The sequence below is a fragment of the Vulpes vulpes genome, chromosome 2 (assembly GCF_048418805.1).
Source record: "Vulpes vulpes isolate BD-2025 chromosome 2, VulVul3, whole genome shotgun sequence".
Taxonomy (NCBI): domain Eukaryota; kingdom Metazoa; phylum Chordata; class Mammalia; order Carnivora; family Canidae; genus Vulpes; species Vulpes vulpes.
In genome coordinates, this window is record NC_132781.1 from 95212335 (window position 1) to 95233158 (window position 20824).

The window sequence follows — 20824 nt, forward strand, 5'->3', positions numbered from 1 at the left end:
TAGTTAACATTATTTAATTTTTAGACTTTCATGCTTGTCTTCTAAGTAAATTGAAAACCCCATCTTTCTTTCTTTCTCCTGCAGTATTTTGTAAATAGCAGGATTCTTTACCACTAATATCTAAAACAGGAGAGTCTGAGCAAACATTCTACACCATCTACTGAAACCCAAGAAGACAAATTAACATAAAAAGTAATGGGTTTGAGTAAAAACTGACCTGGCATTAATACTGTTTAAGCCTTTACGTTATTGACATTATTAAGAGTAGATTAAGCCAGGGTGGGTTGTATCAATTCTGTTTACATGAGAAGATATGGGACATAAAGAAAAGAAACATTCTAAAGAGAACTTCCTCCATCCAAAGGTGGAAAATGAGAGCACTGAGAGCTATCATTCTACTGTGAAAGTGGCGTCCAAAGAACATAGGCAATATGCAGTATACCATTTAATTCAAATTCTCAACAATGTTGAATTATAACACTTACCTGTTTAGTCTTGAATAAATAAGGAATTCTCCTCTACCCATTTTCAATGTATGTAAGGAAAAGAACAAAACACAGAAGTAGAGAGCACTGCCAAAGGATTCAAGTCAGAGCTCATATTTTTTCAAACATTTTGGCTTCAAATAACTACTGACCTTGGAACTGAATCCACAGCAGATGAAGATGCAACCTTGGAGACTTGACAGTTTGCTGCGGCAGCCAGCTTTAAGGCAGACGACGGGACAGCACTTAAAGTCCTAGGTATGTGTCGTGCATTGATGGGGGCGATAGAGTTTACAGTGGCAACTGACGAAGGGACAGTTAATCGAATGTTGTTCCCGATCAGAACCTGAGCTGTTGCAGAATTGGCAGCAGTGACTTGATGACTCAGTGCACTGTGGGAACCTGAAGTCTGTGTCATGTTTGAAGGTTGTAACAATGTTGAACCTGCCGTTGACGGACTCGTGTGTACAAGTGCTGTTGGTGTAGTACTGCTGAGGTGTAAGCCCTTGTATACTCCTAGAGAAAGAGAAAGAAATGTATGGCTAAGCAATGTATGGCTTTGCTGTTTACCACTGATATATGTTACAAACATCAGAACAATTTAGAAGTCTATCTCTTTTTAAAGATTTATGTATTTATTTTTGAGAGAGAGCATGGGGGTGGGGGGAGAGAGAGAGAATCTCAAGGGGACTCAGGCTGAGCAGGAGTCTCGATGTGGAGCTCGATCCCAGGACCCTGAGATTATGATCCAAGTGAAAACCAAGAGTCGGATGCTCAATGGACTGAGCCATCCAGGTACCCTTAAATGTCTTTATCCTTACCTGAGGCTGGAAGGACGCCATTCACCCCAATTCCAAGCACCACATCATCCTTCATCTTGAATCCCATCAGTTGTTCTGATGTCACCAAAGCAGAAGCAGCAAATTGAGCACTAGCAGAATCCAAAGTCTTGGAAACAAAACCCTAAAAAAGAAAATGCAGAACAAATCTAATCAGCATCGTTTAGTCTCAAATTAATTTATTAAAGCTACACAAGTATACAACAATCAGTCTGAATATAAACCAGAGTGGCAAACCACTGAAATATCTTCATGTCTTTTGAGTCATAGGTTTGAAGAATGCTCAAGCAATCTAAGAACTCAGGGATTATGAATTTTGATCTTCATATGTGACAGTGTGTAATATGGACAGGTCAATTACAAAAATAAACCTTCTTTAATGTGGAAGCACTAAACCTCTGACACAAAGTGTCAGACAAGAAATACGCTAGTAAAACATTTCAGTGATTTGCAAGTACATATAATGAAAAATGAGTATGTAAGGTTCTTTCTTCACCAAACTTACACACATATTCACATATAAACCAAGGCACCTTTGGGACAGTAAGCTAACTATCCCTTTAGAATTGATGTGACAAAATATCATACCATAGCTTGGCCTAGAAATTAAGAAGCTCCTCTAATTTTTTAAAATCGATTTTTCCTTTAAAACTCTTAGATTCAAATTTCAGCCCTTGAACCTTACATGTGTTTAAATGGCAAACATTCATCATACCTGAGGTTTAAAAGTGATTTCTTGCAATTAAGAGAGGTTTAATAATGATAACTTTACATAACTTTTGATAATAATTAAAATATCCAAGATAACGAGCTGGGTGAGGTTATATGTTAAAGAGATAAATGCATAAACTATAGGACAGGCTTGGAAGACAGTGTCTTGATCTCATTTAACTATGCTTTCTTAGTTTTACTTTTTAAAATAGGGAGCAGAGGCAACGGCTTCCATACTCACCTGTAATGCTCTTTCTAAACCCTGTATAGAATGGCTATGATGTAGATTCAGGCGAAAGCCACTTTTCTGCTGGTTAGATGCAAGGTTCTATGACAACAGTTGGTAATTAGAGATGAACTCTGGTGGGAAACAATGAGGGATAATCATAAGACAGACAAATCCCTCACCTGTGCAGTGGTGGTGGAGGAATTACTATTTGCTTGCTGTTGCTGAATTTGGGCAAGCTGCTGTTTCTGCATTAGTGCCAGTTGCTGTTGATGTTGCTGGTATTGTTCGGCTGTAAATGCTGAACATAAAATGAGGAAACACTTCATAAAAATGCACAGATAGCATACACATCGTAAAGTACCAAAACAAATTACAGCATTAAAAAAATTTTTGTGCAGAATTAAAGCATCTGACAAAGGCTCATGATCCTGCTAAAGATCACTTTCATAAGAAAAATTCTGCATTTTTTACAACCACACTTAACAGGAGTGGCTCGAGTTTAAAGCAACACAAAAGTATAAACTTCCCGACATAGGAAAGAGAACTCACTTCTCAAGTTTCAGAACCGTTATTTTTATAAGCTATGACATTTGCGCTAGACAGTGTAAAAAGGTAATCCAGCTTTTTAAATCCACATATTTGGAATTCAACTTTGCACTGAGCTTGAGAAGAAATCTGATTAATTACCATTTGGTTTCTAGTTTACTCATATTACTGTCCCAATGCATTCAGATGAACCCTAACAGTTCTGTGTATAAATACTAATTGTTCTACATATTTTCTAATTTTAGCCATTATAAACATTTTCTCTATATGGAATATAAGATTGTTGGTTTATTACCTTTACTTTATTTTTTTAAAGAACTCATCCTTTAACAGGAAGAAAAGAGGCTCCAAATGTTAAGGTTAATTAATTTTCCCCACCCAATTAACCCACCTGGAAAAAATCCAGTCAATAAGAACGGAGTTGTTTATGTTGATTTACTGTACAGAATGATGTCTGAGGAAAGACACTGTGTTATGCTACTTATGTTTGTCTATGGAGAGCTCAGTTCTAAAAAAAACAAACAAAAAAATGTTCATTTATTACCCCCCAAAAAAGTGTGTGCAGTTTTTAAAAAGGAAACCTTTTTCTTTTTTCTTACTTTTGCCAATTAAAAAAAGGAAAAAAAAAAAAAAGGGCACATACAATCACAACATCTGACTTTAAAGGCTTCTTTAAGAAACCTGTGATGTTTGGATTAAGAATTATTTCAAAACACAAAAAAGGTTATCATGCATCCCTGAATACCAGGGAATCTATAAATCATGCAATGCAAATTTCCTCAATCTAAAATTTAATGTTCTCAAAACACTGTCACCTAATTTGTTGTCTTTAATTGCATTTTAATAATTTAGTTGAAGAAAATATCACTTCATCAAGTTTTATAACTTTCACTCATAACTTGTAAAGAATCTTTATCTTCCAGTATAACAGCTTTTCTGAGTAGTACCACTACAAAATGTTTAGGTAGAAATTCTACCATATTTTCAATGAATCAGAAAATTATGAAACAATATTTAAGAAAACCCCAGAAATTATTAGTGTCTACACAGGCTTTACACTTGAACTAAGTTCTTGGGCTACAAGAGCAAAAACATAATTTCTTGCTATAAAAACTGTCCTTTGATGTATTTCTTTTCCTACTATATTGTAATTCTCAGATCTGAATACTATAGGGAAGACTTATTGACTAGATAACTTCTAAATACTGACATAAAGTAACTTTTTGTCAAAATGACTATTTCCATATAATAGAAATGTGTTGAATCAAAACCTGAAAATTTACAAAAATTAATGCTGCCCTGAAATATTGTTTATAATTAATGTAACATTTGTATTTATGTTTTTTAAAAATCCATAAAAGTAACTGTTTAACCTAGAGATCCCTAGTTTTGCTAGTATGTTTCTGAGATTAATACTTTAACTTCCTAAGTTTGAGTGAGTTGCTTAAAGTCTGAACATCCTACCAAGGGATATTCAGTAAATTTTTTTTTTAAAAAAGGATAATTTTTACAAGGTCAGGTCATTATATTTCTACAAACATAATAATTTAGCATTCATTGGAGAACTATATACAAAAAACTCCATTTACAGGAATGAAAGTAATATTTTATGGAAATTTGTTTATGTTTGTATATGTTTTAATAAAAAAATTAGCAATAATAAATAATAATAAATCAAATCGATTTTTTTTTTGCCCTAATTTAAGTTCAACATTTTAATCCTTGGTCTCTGAGGAGCTTGTGAATTTCACTTTTTTAAACAACTGTTAACTTCTCCCTAATACAAGATTTAGAAATAGAAATGCAACTAATACTCATCATGATTTTAGATCAATACTGTCAATCTACTGCTTAGAAATATTTCTTTTGGAGCCTAATTATGAAATTTTCCCCAGACATTTTTCATAAATGACCTAGAAGAAACACATAGGCTGAAAAACATATAAGCTGAAAGTAAAAACCATGGGTCTAGGAGCCAAGAGACCTTGATTTGTTGTTGTTGTTTTTTTTTTTTTAAGCTCTTGGCTCTATCATAACTAGCCAGGTATACCTGGCCAAGTAACTAAACTTTTTGGGGCTCAGTCATGTTCATCCAAAATACTTGGATTAAGTTAGGTGATCACTAAAGCCCTTTCCACCTCTGCGACACAAGGATTTTATATTTCTTCTGAGAAACAAATTTCCAATCCAAAATGCTATATAAATAAGTAGGAAAACTTGGACAAAGGTAAGGTAGTAAATCTGGGGAAATACAATCTGAACTGGGTTCTACATTGCTATTTATACAGAAAACTGAGAAGACTTCAGATAGCATTATAATTAAAAGTCCAGTCAAATGCTACGTGGAAATAAATAAACATGACCATATTTTTCCCTAGTCTCTATTCAAGGTAGAAAGTGTTACAGTTCTAGGTTCTAGGTCTACCTCTAGACAGAGTGATAGTCAAGTTTGCAACTAGCATGAAGATGGGCAGAATGGTTTCATGGACATATGACCAAATCTAGAATCAGAAGCATTTTACAGAACCCCAAATTTTTAGAGGCACCCTTGGTGATTTCCTCCCACAACTTCACAATAAAGATGATGAAACTTTCATCTGAGGTCACAAAGATAGTAGTGGAATGGGGGGAAAATCTATCCCTAAACCATTGAGATATTAAATATAAAAAGAAATAGCCATAAGTTTGTTTAATATTACCTACAAGAAATAATCAAACTTTTAATGTACCCCACACTATGAATCAAGTCCTTTAAACAAAACAAAACAAAACAAAACAAAACAAAACACCCTTATCTATAGGGCACCTGAGAAGAGTCTAGGTATGGGACAAGAGTTATGTGAGGGACATGACTAAATGCTGAGAATAGGGAAGGAGCATGACAGGACTTCAAATTTTGAAGCACACTATGATGCTGGAAAGCAAGAAAACTTAGTATGCTTCTAAGGGCAACAGAGGAACCTGTAGGTTTAAACTTAAGGAGGTAGCTGTTGTTCATATACGGACAAAACTTTCTAAACAAGATTCCCAACTCTAGAATAACTTGATCTAGAAAATTGTTATATTTGTCCTCACTAGAGGTGTCTATGCAAAGGCCAGAAACGACTGCTGTTTTGGTAGCCGCTAACAATTCTCTGGGCTAGGAATTTAGACAAAATAATCTAAGATGTTACCAGTCCATTTGGACAGGAAACTATTCTTCTGTGGCACTCCAGCACCTGGAATAGTCATTTTCTTGCAGCTGGAGCATCTCAATGGAAATGATCAAAGAGTAGGAGTATGTGAGGGGGACAAGTACTTAGAAAAAAATTAATAATCTGAAAAGACATATTTAAGATTACCAAAATGTACATTGTTTTGTTTAAAAGAAAAAAAAAAAGCAAAACACTCCAAAACCCAAACCAAAAGAAAACCCAATGAACCCAAACACTTATTTTAAAAGATCACCTTCGAACAGAAATTTCTTTGAGCAGTACACAGGCAGAAAATTATTTTAATAAAGGAAAAGGTAACTTTAAAGAGATAAATATAAAATAAAATGACTTCAGAAAATACTAAAGGATGATCAAGCTTGAATGATAGTTTTGAGGTTCATAAGCACTTATCAGCCACCCAGAAAATCCAACCTGAAAAGAAAAAGATGGTGTATTTCCTTCGATGGCCAAACATGGCTGAATCTGAATTCATTCGGCTTTGAATTACTTGAACATGAGATAATCTGTGACCCAACCTTCCACTTATTTTGAGTAATCCTGCACTTCAGCACACAACTATAAAACTATTAATTTTACTATGAGTGCTACTCTACACCCTGCTAAGGATGTAATTTTGAATTGTGAAACATGCTTGGATAAGGATTAAGGTCCTATAGATTTATAAAATCTAACCATGAGAATATTCAATGCTCAAATTTAGAATTCTTTTGAAATTTGTAATTGCATATTACAAGTTTTATGAAGTAAAATGCACTAATTTAAGTAAGCTACAGATCCTGAGACTTAGAACACATCATTCTAGCTACATATATCCTATTAATTTATGAAAATAAACCAAATCTTTAGTATACGTATGTGAGCTTAGGAAAATTACTTAGAATGCTGAATGAAATTTCAGTGGGAACTAAGAATTCAAATCCTGAACATATAATGGTGGTTTAAAAAAATCACTTTTTTATTTAGTCTTTCTAAGTTATAAAAGTCCATTCTAATTATGAGAAAAGGTATTAATTCTGACATCCCATATCCCCCAAACTCAAACACATGCAAACTGAAAAAAACACTATACATTTTCAAAGGTACTTTTATAGATTAAAAAAAAAAATAGAAAACTTTCCAAATCACATATAAACCAAAGATTATTAAATATACACAATTTATTCATAGTACTAAAATCTAGTCCTAGAAATTCTAAATACACATATATTTAAGTCTTCCCAACATTGTGTCACTCTGTTGTGTGTTATCCAGAGGACCATGCACTCGAGCACCTGACCAACCAGGTTACTAATCTGGCCACACAACTATGCAAAATGGCCAAGACTGGGAAGCAAGCAAAAAAATTCTGAGCACCAGGAACTACAAAATTTGGTGTGTTAAAGCTCATGCCCTTTATTAAAAATAATGGGCTCCTGATATCCTCATTTAGAATTTCCTGTTTGAAATAGGATCTTTATAGCTGATTTTTTAGAAAAAGGAAAATCAGTCCAGAGGGCATCACTAGGCCACAGCATACATATAAATATTAATATTTAAAATAATGACAGATTAATAAAAAACTGCTAAATCAAAATACTTGGCTTAAGCAGCAAACAAGAAAGTATATTATCAACTGACTTCTATCTCATATATAGTGGTTATGTTCTAAAGTCAGTATAGTAAAAATTAAGCCTTGAAAATTCCTTTAGAGTCTACCACAATGGATGTGTCTCTTTCAATAAGCCCAGCACAGACAGTTTTTCCTCTGGCTTATGGTTCTGTGGTTGAGTACCAGATGAAATAGTTGGGCTTATATTTGGGGGCCATCTATATGAAAAAAATTATCTTTAAAATTACAATTACACAGACAAAGGTGAGAAGATTAACCTCTGAATGAAGCGGCAAAGGAGGCATGGATATTCTGAGTAACAACAGATTCACTTCTGCCATTCCCAGAGTGGCCCACTCTGGAGAATATGTTCTTTTGGTTGAATTGTATTTAGAATCCTGTATAACTTTTGAACTGTTAAAATTTTATTTTTTCTTCAGGGGCCTATAGTTGAATTTGCTCGAGTGTAACCTACATATGATAGGACTCTACTAAATAGGAAAGAATAAAGCATGACCCAACAGCAATCTGTAGGCATCTATTCTCTTAAGCATACAAAAAAATCTAGTAAAAATTAAGGGAAAATTAAAACAATTATGTGCAACAAAAAAATAAATTCATTTTTAAAAAGTTGTATCACATTATATGGGGAAGGAAATGATTCAAAAGAAAATTATACAGTCATTAAAAATTGTTTTTCAGCTAAACTTTTGGTAACACTACTGGTTCAATGTTCACTTTTTAACGTTCTTTGGAAAACACAAATCAAGTAAGTTTCATAAAATCAATGCTTACTTATGCAGTATAGCAAAATAATTTACATTTAAAATGATCATTAAAAGATACTAGGGTAGTTATACAATTCGACTTCTCTATTATTATTATTATTTTAGATTTTATTTGTTTAAGTAATCTCTACACCCACCGTGGGGCTTGAATTCACAACTCATGAGATCAAGAGTTTCATTGCTTTTACTGACTAAGCCAGCCAGGCACCCCTCAACTTCTCTACTTCAAAGGGTGAGAAGATGGGGATTGATGGAGCATGCCAGTTTTCTATAAGAAGTCTCAAGGAATTTATACAGCTTAAATATCTATCAGGGAAAACATGTTACAAGTTTACACCTTTAAAATCTCTATACTTGCATACTATATAGCCCTCCTCCATATTGAAAAGTTCTTTATTTTGATTTTTAAGACTATAATAGCTGAGAGAAATGGACTCTGAAATTAATGGGACTATACTAATCCATTAGACTTCAGAATAATTTAGATTATCTTCTAGTTGATTTTGGAAATGTGATTATTTTTTTTATGAGTAAAGACTTCCATTTCATACAAGTACTTGTTTTCCAGACACAAAATAAATTAGTTTATGGGACCTTTTCTGGAGATCTTTAAGAATAAGCAGTACATTTTTGTATTTATTAGAAAGGTTTAACTGTAGCCTTACCAGGTAATTAGGGCAACATAATAAATACCTTTACAGTCCATTCAAAATCTGTGTTTAAATGATCTTTACAAAAATCTATGGTAACATAATTCTAACAGTGAATTTCTATAATCTACATGCCTCAAATAACACAGATTTATGCTTTAAAACAGAAAGCTGGGGAATATAAAAAATAGTGAAAGGGAATAAAGGGGAAAGGAGAAAAAATAAGTGGGAAATATCAGAAAGGGAGACAGAACATGAAAGACTCCTAACTCTGGGAAACAAACTAGGGGTGGTGGAAGGGGAGGTGGGGGTGACAGGATGACGGGCACTGAGGGGGGCACTTGACGGGATGAGCACTGGGTGTTATTCTATATGTTGACAAATTGAACACCAATAAAAAATAAATTTATAAAATAAATACAACAAACAAACAAACAAAAAAACCCCAGAAAGCTAAAATTTTAGGAATATTTAAAGACAGGATGTATTTTAGAGACATTTCACAATTATGGCTACAGCCATAATGCTAAAGTAGATGTTATCTGGAATTGCCTCCAAAATTTTAACAGTCCTATAAAATTTTAAAAATCCTTTAGTTTAAATATTGTTCCCTCTTATAAATTATTCTGCATTACTGTCAGTAGATAAGACTTGTGCCTATCTACAGACTTGCCAGACTACTTTTGAAGTTTAAATAAAACACAAGAGAAGTGTCCAAGCATAAAATGGTAACAATTAATGGCCCATTTTCTTTTCATATTCTTTGATAATATAATTGCTGAATTGTAAATTGTGGGTTCACAGAGCATATCCAGGAAATAAATGTCATACATTAAGTAGCAGTAAATCACCTTTGCGTGTGGGTGTGTTTAAATGAAAACACATGTATAAACAATTCAAATAAATACTTAACCTAGGTCCTTTTTCCTCATTATTTGAGAGACAGGACTTTTAGCTTTAAATATAATAAACCACATATTCAAAATATGGATGAACCTGACATTTCTATAGAAATGTACATCATAACAAATAAACATACCAAAATGTGCTGAACCACTGCTACTTTTACTTTGCGAGGAGGTACTGCATGTCTGGGTCCCAGGTTGTGCTGTTCCTGTTCGATTTATACTCCTATACAATTTTCTACAGGAGAGTTCATCATTGTCACTGTCATGTAGGGTTGGTGTCCGAGGCCTAAAATGCCGCCATCTACATGATTTGATATTGACTAGTATCTGACTGAGGTCTTTAGAGAAAGATTTGTCCGAGGTATTTGTTTCTGAGGTATTGGCAAACTGATTGACTGGAGAATGTTGTGGAGAGGAAAGCATTTCCAAATCCAGATGGCGAAACATACTGTCATAGTCTGAGTGAGCTCTGTCCAGTAAGACCCTGTTAAAAATAAGGCAGGAAACATATATGTAAAACAGCTATTCAAAAATTATATAAAAAAAGATCCTCCCAGTTCCCCCAAAGCCATCTCATACTAAACATTTAAAAGCTAGAAATTTGATTATTTCAGTATTTGACCCTCTAAGCTAAATTCTCAATTTGTTTTTAAATTCTCAATTTCTGATAAAAGTTTTTACTTTATAATGATCTGATTAAAGAAGAAAGCAATCCACCTTGAAGAATTCATTTTACATCAGCAAGAGCTTTCTAACAGTTCCACGAGCTGATCTACCAGTATGTTACTGATATAAAACCTGGACTTATCTTTCTTTCCAAACTGCTTTTCAATCAGAGATTTTTCTTTCCGTTACAAAGCACCAAAACACTTTATAAAATATCAGTTCTCTATTAAGCAAAAACTTCCTTCTTTTTCTGGGGGGGGGGGGGGGGGGGGGCAGGGGTGGAGAGGTAGGAGAAAGCAGTAAATGGTATGCTATCTTTGGGATATTTTATAGCATTAAAATTTCTTATCGACAAAATATTTGAGATCTACTACTGTAGAAGATATATTTTTATGTTATTTATATAAACTTTATAAGTAATTCCATCTTAAAATACTAACAGTGACTAATGTTAGTATAGAATAAAATATAAATGACATGGAATTTTGGCTACTATTGATATCAATGTAATGACTGGGGGGAAAGCACTAAATAAAATAAATAATTTCAGTGTCCAGACAATTCTAAAGTAATTAAAAACTGCAATTAAGACTTGAAAATGAAAGAAACATACGTATAAAACATTCATTAAAAACTACATCCTGGAAAAAAAAAAAAAAAAAAAAAAAACTACATCCTGGGATGCCTGAGTGGCTCAGCAGTTGAGTGTCTGCCTATGGCTCAGGACATGATCCCGGGATCTATGTGGGATCGAGTCCCACACTGGGCTCCTTTTGGGGAGACTGCTTCTTCCTTTGCCTGTGTCTCTGCCTCTTTCTCTCTCTCTCTCTCTCTCATGAATAAGTAAATAAAATCTTTAAGAAACAAACAAAAAAACCCCTCTACATCCTCAGGTTTCTTCCTGAAAGCACCTTGATACTATGTTCTGCCCTTTTTCCCCTACCTATACAGGATTATCTTTCTTTTTCTTCACTTTTATGTGTTCTGTAATTCCTTCCTGCCTCCCACACAAATTCTCACACAAGGCATCTAGAGTGTACAGGGGGTACTATCATGTTTAAACAAAAGTGATTAGATCCTGAAAAACTGGGTGTCAAGGTCAGACCATGCATGGATCCTGGAGCCTTTTTAAAAAAATATTTTATTTATTCATTCATTCATTCATTTGAGAGAGAGAGAGAGAGAGAGAGAGAGAGAGAATGAGTGCACATGAGCAGGGGGAGGGGCAGAGGGACAGGGAGAGGCAGAGTATCTCAAACAGACTTGTGTGCTGAGCCCTGAGTATGGAGCCTGAGGCAGGGCTCAATCTTATGACCTAGAGATCATGACCTGAGCTGAAACCCAGAGTCAGATGCTTAACCCAGTGAGCCACCCAGGGACCCCTTCTAGAGTGTTTTCACTGAGAAGTTAAACAACCTAGTGTACTAATTAATTACATGACATTTCTTAGCCTATTCAGTCCTTTCTTCTAATATGTGCCAGAACTTCTGAAACAACTTTTTGTAATCTCTTTTAGTATTTTAGTCAAAAAATCATTTAAGAACAGAAAATGGAAACAAATGAGCTATTTAGAAGGGTTCCCTCTCTAAAGCTCTAGATTTGATTACCCTACTGTCTTTGTCCCTACTGTACTTATGCTAGGAATACAGAAATAGTTACCTTCCACCACGCCCAACCCGTCTTCGTGTAAATCCAATACACCTCTGGGGTACAGTGAGGGTGGTTAAGCAGTATCTGTATCGTACATCCCCTAATCCTCCATCTTTAGGACTAGTCCAAGGCCAGTTGCCAGTTTGGTCTAAGTGAGGCTAAAACAAAACAAAACAAAACAAAACAAATTTATTTTATTTTGTCAGTTAAAGGCAAACAACTTATTATTTAAAAAAGAGAACCTGAAACTTACAGCATAGTACTGACAGCCTGCTTTCCTACGGAAAGCAAAAGGACCATCAGGATCATTTTCTTCTTCAGCTTCCGAAGAGCCAGACAAGACCTTTAAAATAAAATGAAGTGGTTCAAAACATGTGACTTCCTATACATTTCTCCTCTATGCTCATAGAGAAATTCTTATCTTTACCTGGGAGAGAGGTTCTTCATCTGAGCTGGGAAAGTCATACTGATTTAAATCTTTAGCATTAAAGACGGGCAGTGCAGCAGGACTCGTCTGTTGAGGAGTAGCAGCAGCAGACGATGGTAAGACTTTGGGCTTCTTTTCATATTTACGTTTAGGTCGGATAAGATCGGCTTTATCTTGCTGCAATAAAGTCGTATGTTAATCAAACACTAGAAACCATGTTCAACAAACCTGCAGTTTGGGGTATGCTTTAAAAACAGGGTTAGAGCTATAATGAAGTCATTTGCACTCAGAAGAGATCTAAGACGCTTATGTTTTGTCATCTTATATTGTAAAGTATTACAGGTTGGTTTCTGTGAAACACTGACATGTTCCTACAACCTAAACATAATCTCATAAAATATTTTGTTTCATTTAAAGTAAAAGAAGAGGGATCCCTGGGTGGCGCAGCGTTTTGGCGCCTGCCTTTGGCCCAGGGCACGGTCCTGGAGACCCGGGATCGAATCCCACATCAGGCTCCCAGTGCATGAAGCCTGCTTCTCCCTCTGCCTATGTCTCTGCCTCTCTCTCTTTCTCTCTCTGTGGCTATCATAAATTAAAAAAAAAAATAAAAAAAAATAAAAAAAAAAAATAAAGTAAAAGAAGAGAGGTTCTTCAGCTTCTGAAATCCTATAACTACAGTTAGTATTTATCACTGGTTCCTGTACCTTTTCCTAAATTTTCTATGAAAATTCTAGGAGAAAATAAAAAGGGCGGGGGAGGTCTAGTCTCTATTCTAAAGAGTTAACAAATCCATTTTGGGAAAATAATAATGCAAACAATCTTATACACATATAAAGCACCTCAGATAACTTCTAATATGGAGGTGTCACAAAAATAAAGGGAAGTAAAGATTTGGCAGCTAAACAACAAAGGCTTTCTGGAGTGAATCTAGGCAGTTTTAGATGATATAGAGATGAAATCATTAAACAGGGACAACACAAGGATAAAATACAGAAGCAAGAGTGACTGAGCCGATAGTGCATGTTAGAAATATGTGTGCAGGTAAGAGCAAAGGCTAATTCAAGTATGAAGTGCGTGACAGGTAAGAGAGGCTACAGGTAAAAATACCTGTTGGAAAGAAAAAGATCACGGCAAGTATCATGGCTGTGTACAGATACTAAATGTCTGTATCAAGTTTTACGTAGTTTATGGCATTACAGTTTTTTTGGGGAAAAGTTAATTCTTAAAGAGTTCATCTATACAGTCTCTCTCTTTACTATTCCTACTGTTGTATTAACAGGTTAGTCTTGAATCAAAAGCTGACTTTGCACCACAGTTCATAGTAGGGTTTATATGTATTTTTCTTTTTCACTCTAATGATAAAACATTCTGTTGCCAGCTACTATTATCATAAAAATTTTTATCACCTTATTTGCTTTGAATTCCTTCACATCCATTGCTTCCTGATGTTTAAACTGACTGCTATTAGTGATCGGGATGATGGGGATGGCATAAGTAGGTTTCATTGGCTGTCTCTGGGCCATAACCTCAGACACGATCTCTCCATTATAGTCACCCAAATTATACCTGAAATTATAGAAAAGAAAGCTGCAAAAATTAAAGTTAGTTCTGTAAATATTTAGGACTATTAAAGCCTGAGATACGATTATAGACACTGAGTAGACTGAAGGCAATATTAAACTTTGATTACTTGCTGAATGCTAATTTAAAATGAAGATTACATGATTCCTTTGGTTTCTTCTGTTATTTTTTGGCTTATGGCTTTACCTTTGCACCATAAATAGATAACTGTGGGGAAAAAAAACAAAGGTTCAAATTTTAACTTACCAATTTTGGTGAAAGATTTGGTGGAGATATTGAAATTAATGCCTAAAATGGTGAAGAACTTTCTGCTAATTTGAATTGCCTGTACTATATAAAACTAATTTTCCTTAGATGAATTATGAGAAATTTAATAGTGGTTTTCTTTGGAGATACTGACTAGGAAATAGGGAAGTGAGGCTTGAAGTTTTCATTGTGTATCTTGTGCCAAATCGTTGAGTGTTAAAATTATGGGCCTCTTCCCCTCCCTTCTTTATACTTCTGTTAAAAAATCCAGTAGGTGTTTTTTTGTTTTTTTTTTTTTAAACAGTACCATCTGGTGAGTAAATGAAAAACTTTATAACTGACAAATATTCTCTCCCTCCCAACACTGCACTCAAACTCAAACAAGGACAAAAGAATAAGATTATACCTGGCATATTTTAATTTTACCGAGCCCAGTCACTTTTAAAGAAAATAAAGAGAGGAACAGATGTAAAATTATGCAAAGTATATCATATCACACATTTAATAATCTCTACTTATTATTAAAGGATGGTATTTCTAGGGTTAATTGATTAGGAATCATACTATAATACACATAATACTAACGGTATGATACTGCCGACCCTATTAAAGTATACTTTACCTCTTTTCCATAATTTCCAGTGTTAAGTGCAATAGCTCCCTTTTACTCTTTTCTCTTCTTTTTATCATCTCTAGAATAGTAACAGCCCGACTGAGATCTCGACGCAGTTTAAGCATTTTTTCATAAGAGGCTTCATCATTTTTGCGATTCTGAAAATATGAAGTTGCTTTTTTAATGTCAATAAAATTTCCAACTAGTGGCATTCTGAACATAGCTATTGATATATAAGAATACATATTATTTGAAGGGCTGGTTAGAATTTAAAGGCACTGAAAGGGAATATGGATTACCAGGAAATCAATGGTATATATGATTTTTAAATAGTTTAACATTAAAACATATCATTAATAGCTGTGTAATGAATCCTAAGGTTGATACATTTTAAATTAGTATTTTTTTATTACTTTGTACAGAAAGTCTATTAAAACACAAATTAAGACACAGCCTTCAGATGCAGAGATATTCATAAATATAAATAATTTTTCTTTTATAAAAAAATTACAATTTTTTTTTTTTCAAATTCACTTACTTTTCGAGTCTGCATTTTTTCAGTACGCCTTCTAAAAGCCACATAAGGATCATTTGTGCTGGAACCATCACGCTTTTCTTGTTTTACTGATGGGATAAGAGATGGCCCCCGACAGTTTTTTCTCTTTTTAATCCAGTATTCATAAACTTCTCTAATTAATTCATCATCTTCTTTTAGCAGTAGCTTGGCTTCCTGCAGACTGACTGGCTAAATGTAAAATCATTATGTCATTTTCATATAATAGATATATATAAGGTCCAAAAGTACTTCTAACTTTAATGACAATAACAATATTAATAACAGCAAATGTCGAGTGCTTTATACATGTCCATCATTGATGCTTTATACACAATATAATCTTATTATGTTTATCATCTCTATTTTACAGAAGGGGAAACAGGCACAGAGGCTTTTTTGCTGTTGTTTTTTTAACATATTGCTCAAAATTATACAGATTAGTACTGGGCAGAGATGAGATATGAATTCATGCTTGTTAATTCCACAGTCTGATCACTTACCCTCACTCCAACATTATCCTGTTTCTATACATACATAGGTATATACAATGAAGTTATACCTGCTGACCACTGCCTTTTTCTAGACGGTCAATCATCTCCTCAAATTGCAATGGGCAGATGTCCATTTTCTTTTTCAGTTTATTCACAAATACTTCATCTTCAGAATCCAAATCATAATCAGGCTGCTCAGCATCCAAACTAAAAGCTGACAGAAGAAACCATAAGCAATCATTTACTATGTGAAACCACTGACAAAAACCTCTCAACAGATGTCTGGATAAAAACAAAATCTAGATTTTCTAAAGAAATCAGAAATTTATGGCTTCCCACATTTAAAGTTACTATTATTATTGACAAACACATAAGTCATAAAGGACAATGGATGTGGGGATCCCTGGGTGGCTCAGCTGTTTAGCGTCTGTCTTCTGCCCAGGGCGTGATCCTGGAGTCCCGTGATCAAGTCCCACATCAGGCTCCCTGTATCGAGCCTGCTTCTCCCTCTGCCTGTGTGTGTCTCTGCCTCTCTGTGTGTTTCTCATGAATAAATAAATAAAATCTTTACCAAAAAAAAAAAAAAAAAAAAAAAAAGGGACAATGGATGGGACTCCCTTCCCCCATCTCAAAAACAAACTAGAAGCCCATTAAGAACATAAAGAGATTATGAAATGTATTGGACTATATGAAAATCTTATAGATAAAAAAGATAAAGTATCAGCAATTTCATATGGTTTGATATAATAGAAAAGGATAAGGTCTTTAAGATTGTTTCTAGAATATTTAAATCCTACTTAATAGATTATGTAAGTACTTTACCAAATGCTTAGGGAATGGTATTTAAAGCAGAAGTGTTAGAAGCCACTGCCAAAAACAGTAACAGCTATCACTCAATGAGTGCACTTCTGCTGAGGCGGCTCGTTTCCTCATGACAATCATCGTGACAGAAATGTGATGTATCTCTTATATTTGTTAAGATTTGAAAGGGGGCCAGGAACCACTGCTCTACACCGTATTATCAAATGTCATTCAATTACGTATCAAAATTAAACCAGACTAACAATATTAGTAAAATATTAAGTAGCTTGATATCAAAATGTCTCACACTCTTCCCTTGCTTAATACTTCTTAATTTCCCATCACCTCAGAATCCAAATCCTTACGACTGTATGAGGCCTTCTGACCTCATCTCTCTAGTCTCATCAGCACTTTATGATGTAGCAGTATCAAATTTCATACACTTCTTTTCTTTTTTTTAAACTAATCTCTATACCCAACATGGGGCTTGAACTCAAAACCCTGAGATCAAGAGTCATGTGCTCTACCGACTGAGCCAGTCAGGTGCTCCTCAAATTTCACATATTTCATACAGCATACTATTTTATGTCTTCAGGCCTTTATATTAGCTGTTGTCTGCCTCCACCTAGCAAGTGACTGCAAACAACTATTTAGCTTTTCAAAACCCAACCTGATTATCAAGTCCTGTGGAATTCCTTCCTGACTGCTCCCAACTAGTAAATGGTTCCTTGTCACTTTTATCTTTTTTTGATGCTATGAACCCTCTCCCAGAAAAACAAACTGTGTGAACATAAAACATTCTGCATAAATTACAAGCAATTTGTATCTCTAAAAGCTGTGGCACCAAGGTTAAAAATTCCTGTTCTAGATCAATGCCCTTCTTTTGTCCTATTTTCTACACATACTTTATAATCTACTTGATAAGTATTAGAATATGACTGATCTCCTGATCTCCTTGAGAGGAGGCATTGTGACTTAATTATCTCTGCAGAGACAGTAAACATGTTCATTTTGTATGCCAACTCTATTTGCAGTACTCTACTGAAAGGCATTCGGATACTGCCTCTAGTAAAGTGGGAAAAACCGCTGAAAAACTATGTAGCCACCCATTAGTGTGGTAGGAATAAGAGGGGGCCCTTTGGCTGTCCCAAACCTGCCCTCCTTGCTTCAAGTTTAACATAGATAGCATCTGGCCCATAGGAATCTAATAAATAGCTGTAGAATTGAACCTACTATATCACTGCCCATTTACAATTTTGATCTGTATTACACTTCTGTAACATTCCTAATTAAAATATTTAGATTCCTTCATAAAAACCTCCATATGTTAATATCTCTGCACCCATGTTTCAACCATAAGGCTCTCTCTCCAATGACTTTCCATGATCTATTTCTGTTTGTTACTGTTTTGTAAACAGGGCTTTTGGCGATCCTGAAATAGATTAAAACACTTGTTTGTTTGGGTCCCTAACCAAAACATTCCATATCTTCATTGTTCATTAGGATAACCACTAGCCACTTTAAATTAAATTAAAAATTTAGTACCTTAGCCATAATTAATTAGCCACATTTCAAGCATTAAACAGCTACATGTGTATATACTGTACCAGAAAGCACAGATTATAAAATATTTCCATCATCATTGAAAGGTCTATTAAAGAGTGGCAATCCTGATAATCCAGAAAGCCAAATCAGGGATCAACTAGCATTGTTCTACTCCTTAAGGGTATATTATATATATTTTTAGGGTCTTACCTATATAGGACTTTGGCATGTCCCACTATAAAAATTTTCAGATCCAATCACGCTTACAATATTTAAATCTTCACAAAAACGAAACAAGTTCACCTAGTATCACCTTACTTTTGCATTACCAAAATATATTTGACATATATTATACCATGAATGACGAGTCACATCCAACATATCAGGGAAGGCAATCAAGACTGAAAAGGAAGATTCTCGTGCTATGGACCTCAGTGTCTTTTCTATGAAAGTTAAACAAGTACCTGTGGGGCTGACTGCTCTTGCCTCTGCAAGCAGCTTTCCTTTTACAGGTCGTGCAAACACATATAACATCTTTAAAATATGAGAAACAAATCTTCTTTAGACATAAAAATATTAAAGCCCTAAGATGCTAACATGTAAAAATTCACTTTAGGATCTCATTCGACCAAAAAACCAGAGCCAATGATTAAAGTGAATTTAGCTTCAGCCTGACCTACCGCTTCCAAATGACAGCTCAACTACAGCTGATAAAGATGTAACATAGATATGGTCCTAGAAATAGGTGTATTTTCAAAAATTTTTGGGCCATCTAATGTGTTCTAAATAGAAAACAGGGTCTACAGAGAAATAGGCAAATGGATTACATCTTGTAATTAAGTTCTGTCAATTAAAATGAGACCCAGCTAGCCAATAACTGTTTAAAAAATAGGAGCCATATTATAGAGGCTAATTCCTTTTAAAATATCTTGGTAGGGATAAACCCAGATATACAAATGGTTAAACAAAATACATAGATGGAGGAGAAAATGTGATAGAAAATAAATCCAAGCTAAAAGAATACAATAGTACATACATATAAATTATTATTTTTTAAATATTTTATTTATTTATTCATGAGAGAGAGAGAGAGAGGCATAGACATAGACAGAGGGAGAAGCAGGCTCCTCACAGGAAGCCCAATATGGGACTCAATCCCTGAACCTGGGATCAGGCCCTGAGCTGATGGCACACACTCAACCGCTGAGCCACCCAGGCATCCCTAAATTGATTACTTTTTAAAGAAGATACAAAGTAGTACAAACCAGTCCTTGCCCTTATGCTTAGAGTCAAATGATAGAGATGAAATGTATATCAATATTTAAGTAACAAATACCATAGAAGCTCAGACTAAGTGTGTTATGTCTGTAACACCACTAGTAAAAGGATATTTGGGCCCTGAAATGGCACAAATTGTGGATTGGAAACAAACAGAATGTAATCCGATTGAAAAGGAGGCACCCTATCCAAGGCAAGGAGAAATCTGTCAGCCCAGGAATGTAAGTGGGTTTCAACTCAAGCATTAACCCTCAATGATTAGTAATATCTACTTGCAAAAGTTCCTGAAACAAATTCTGAGCAGCAGAAAATACTGTTGTTAATGGTGATATTTACTATTATTACTATTATTTACCTAAGACAAAGCTACCACTGGCTAACTAGATGATCAAAGTCTTCAACTTCTTTATATTCATAAGCAGAGAGAGTAGAGTCACTTCTAGAAAGTAATTGAGGAGAATGACTGGAGATTCCCTCATTTGAAAGATTTGAAATCACACATATAGAATTCTTTTTGATAAAATTCTGTGGATGATGCTATAGATTTTATATTTAAGAAAGTAGCACCAGAAGAATAATGGGGGAAGACTGTGTGTTGTAAGTGAATGTGTAACTAGGCAAAGGGAAGGAGGAAATGTAATCTTTCAGAATCAGGGATAAGAGTATTCTGAGAGGTACCTTAAAAAGTAAGTTCTATAAGGATCTATTAAAAACAAACAACCCTCCTCCTCCTCCTCCTCCTTTTTTTTTTTTTTTTTTTTACAAATTCACACTTATAAAAAATTGCAAAATGAGACTAGTATAGGTAGGGATGCCTAAGTGGCTCAGTCGGTTGCGTGTCTGCTTTCAGCTCAGATCATAATCCGGAGGTCCTAGGATCAAGCCCCACATCAGGCTCCTTGCTCAGCATGGAGCCTGCTTCTCCCTCACCCTCTGTCCTTCCCCTGTGCTTCTGCTTGCGCTCTTTCTCTCTCGCATTCTTGGTTTCTCTCTCACATAAATAAATAAAAT

At 34.7% G+C, this 20824-nt stretch overlaps 1 protein-coding gene across 4 annotated transcripts in view; it reads right to left on the reverse strand.

The window, feature by feature from the left end:
• EPC1 (enhancer of polycomb homolog 1) overlaps positions 1–20824 on the reverse strand; it is a 93420-nt gene that overhangs the window by 2509 nt on the left and 70087 nt on the right. For 2 of the 4 annotated variants that reach the window (XM_026000898.2, XM_026000896.2), the window contains exons 3-14: positions 16258–16403; positions 15681–15887; positions 15152–15300; positions 14109–14268; positions 12703–12879; positions 12529–12618; positions 12285–12433; positions 10091–10443; positions 2444–2562; positions 2277–2363; positions 1307–1448; positions 638–1001 (exon numbers count right to left, since the gene is read on the reverse strand). In XM_026000898.2, the coding sequence (XP_025856683.1) occupies positions 638–1001; positions 1307–1448; positions 2277–2363; positions 2444–2562; positions 10091–10443; positions 12285–12433; positions 12529–12618; positions 12703–12879; positions 14109–14268; positions 15152–15300; positions 15681–15887; positions 16258–16403 (2143 nt within the window). The remainder of the gene's footprint in view (positions 1–637; positions 1002–1306; positions 1449–2276; positions 2364–2443; positions 2563–10090; positions 10444–12284; positions 12434–12528; positions 12619–12702; positions 12880–14108; positions 14269–15151; positions 15301–15680; positions 15888–16257; positions 16404–20824) is intronic. The other 2 variants (XM_072749328.1, XM_026000897.2) reach the window with 1 other exon arrangement.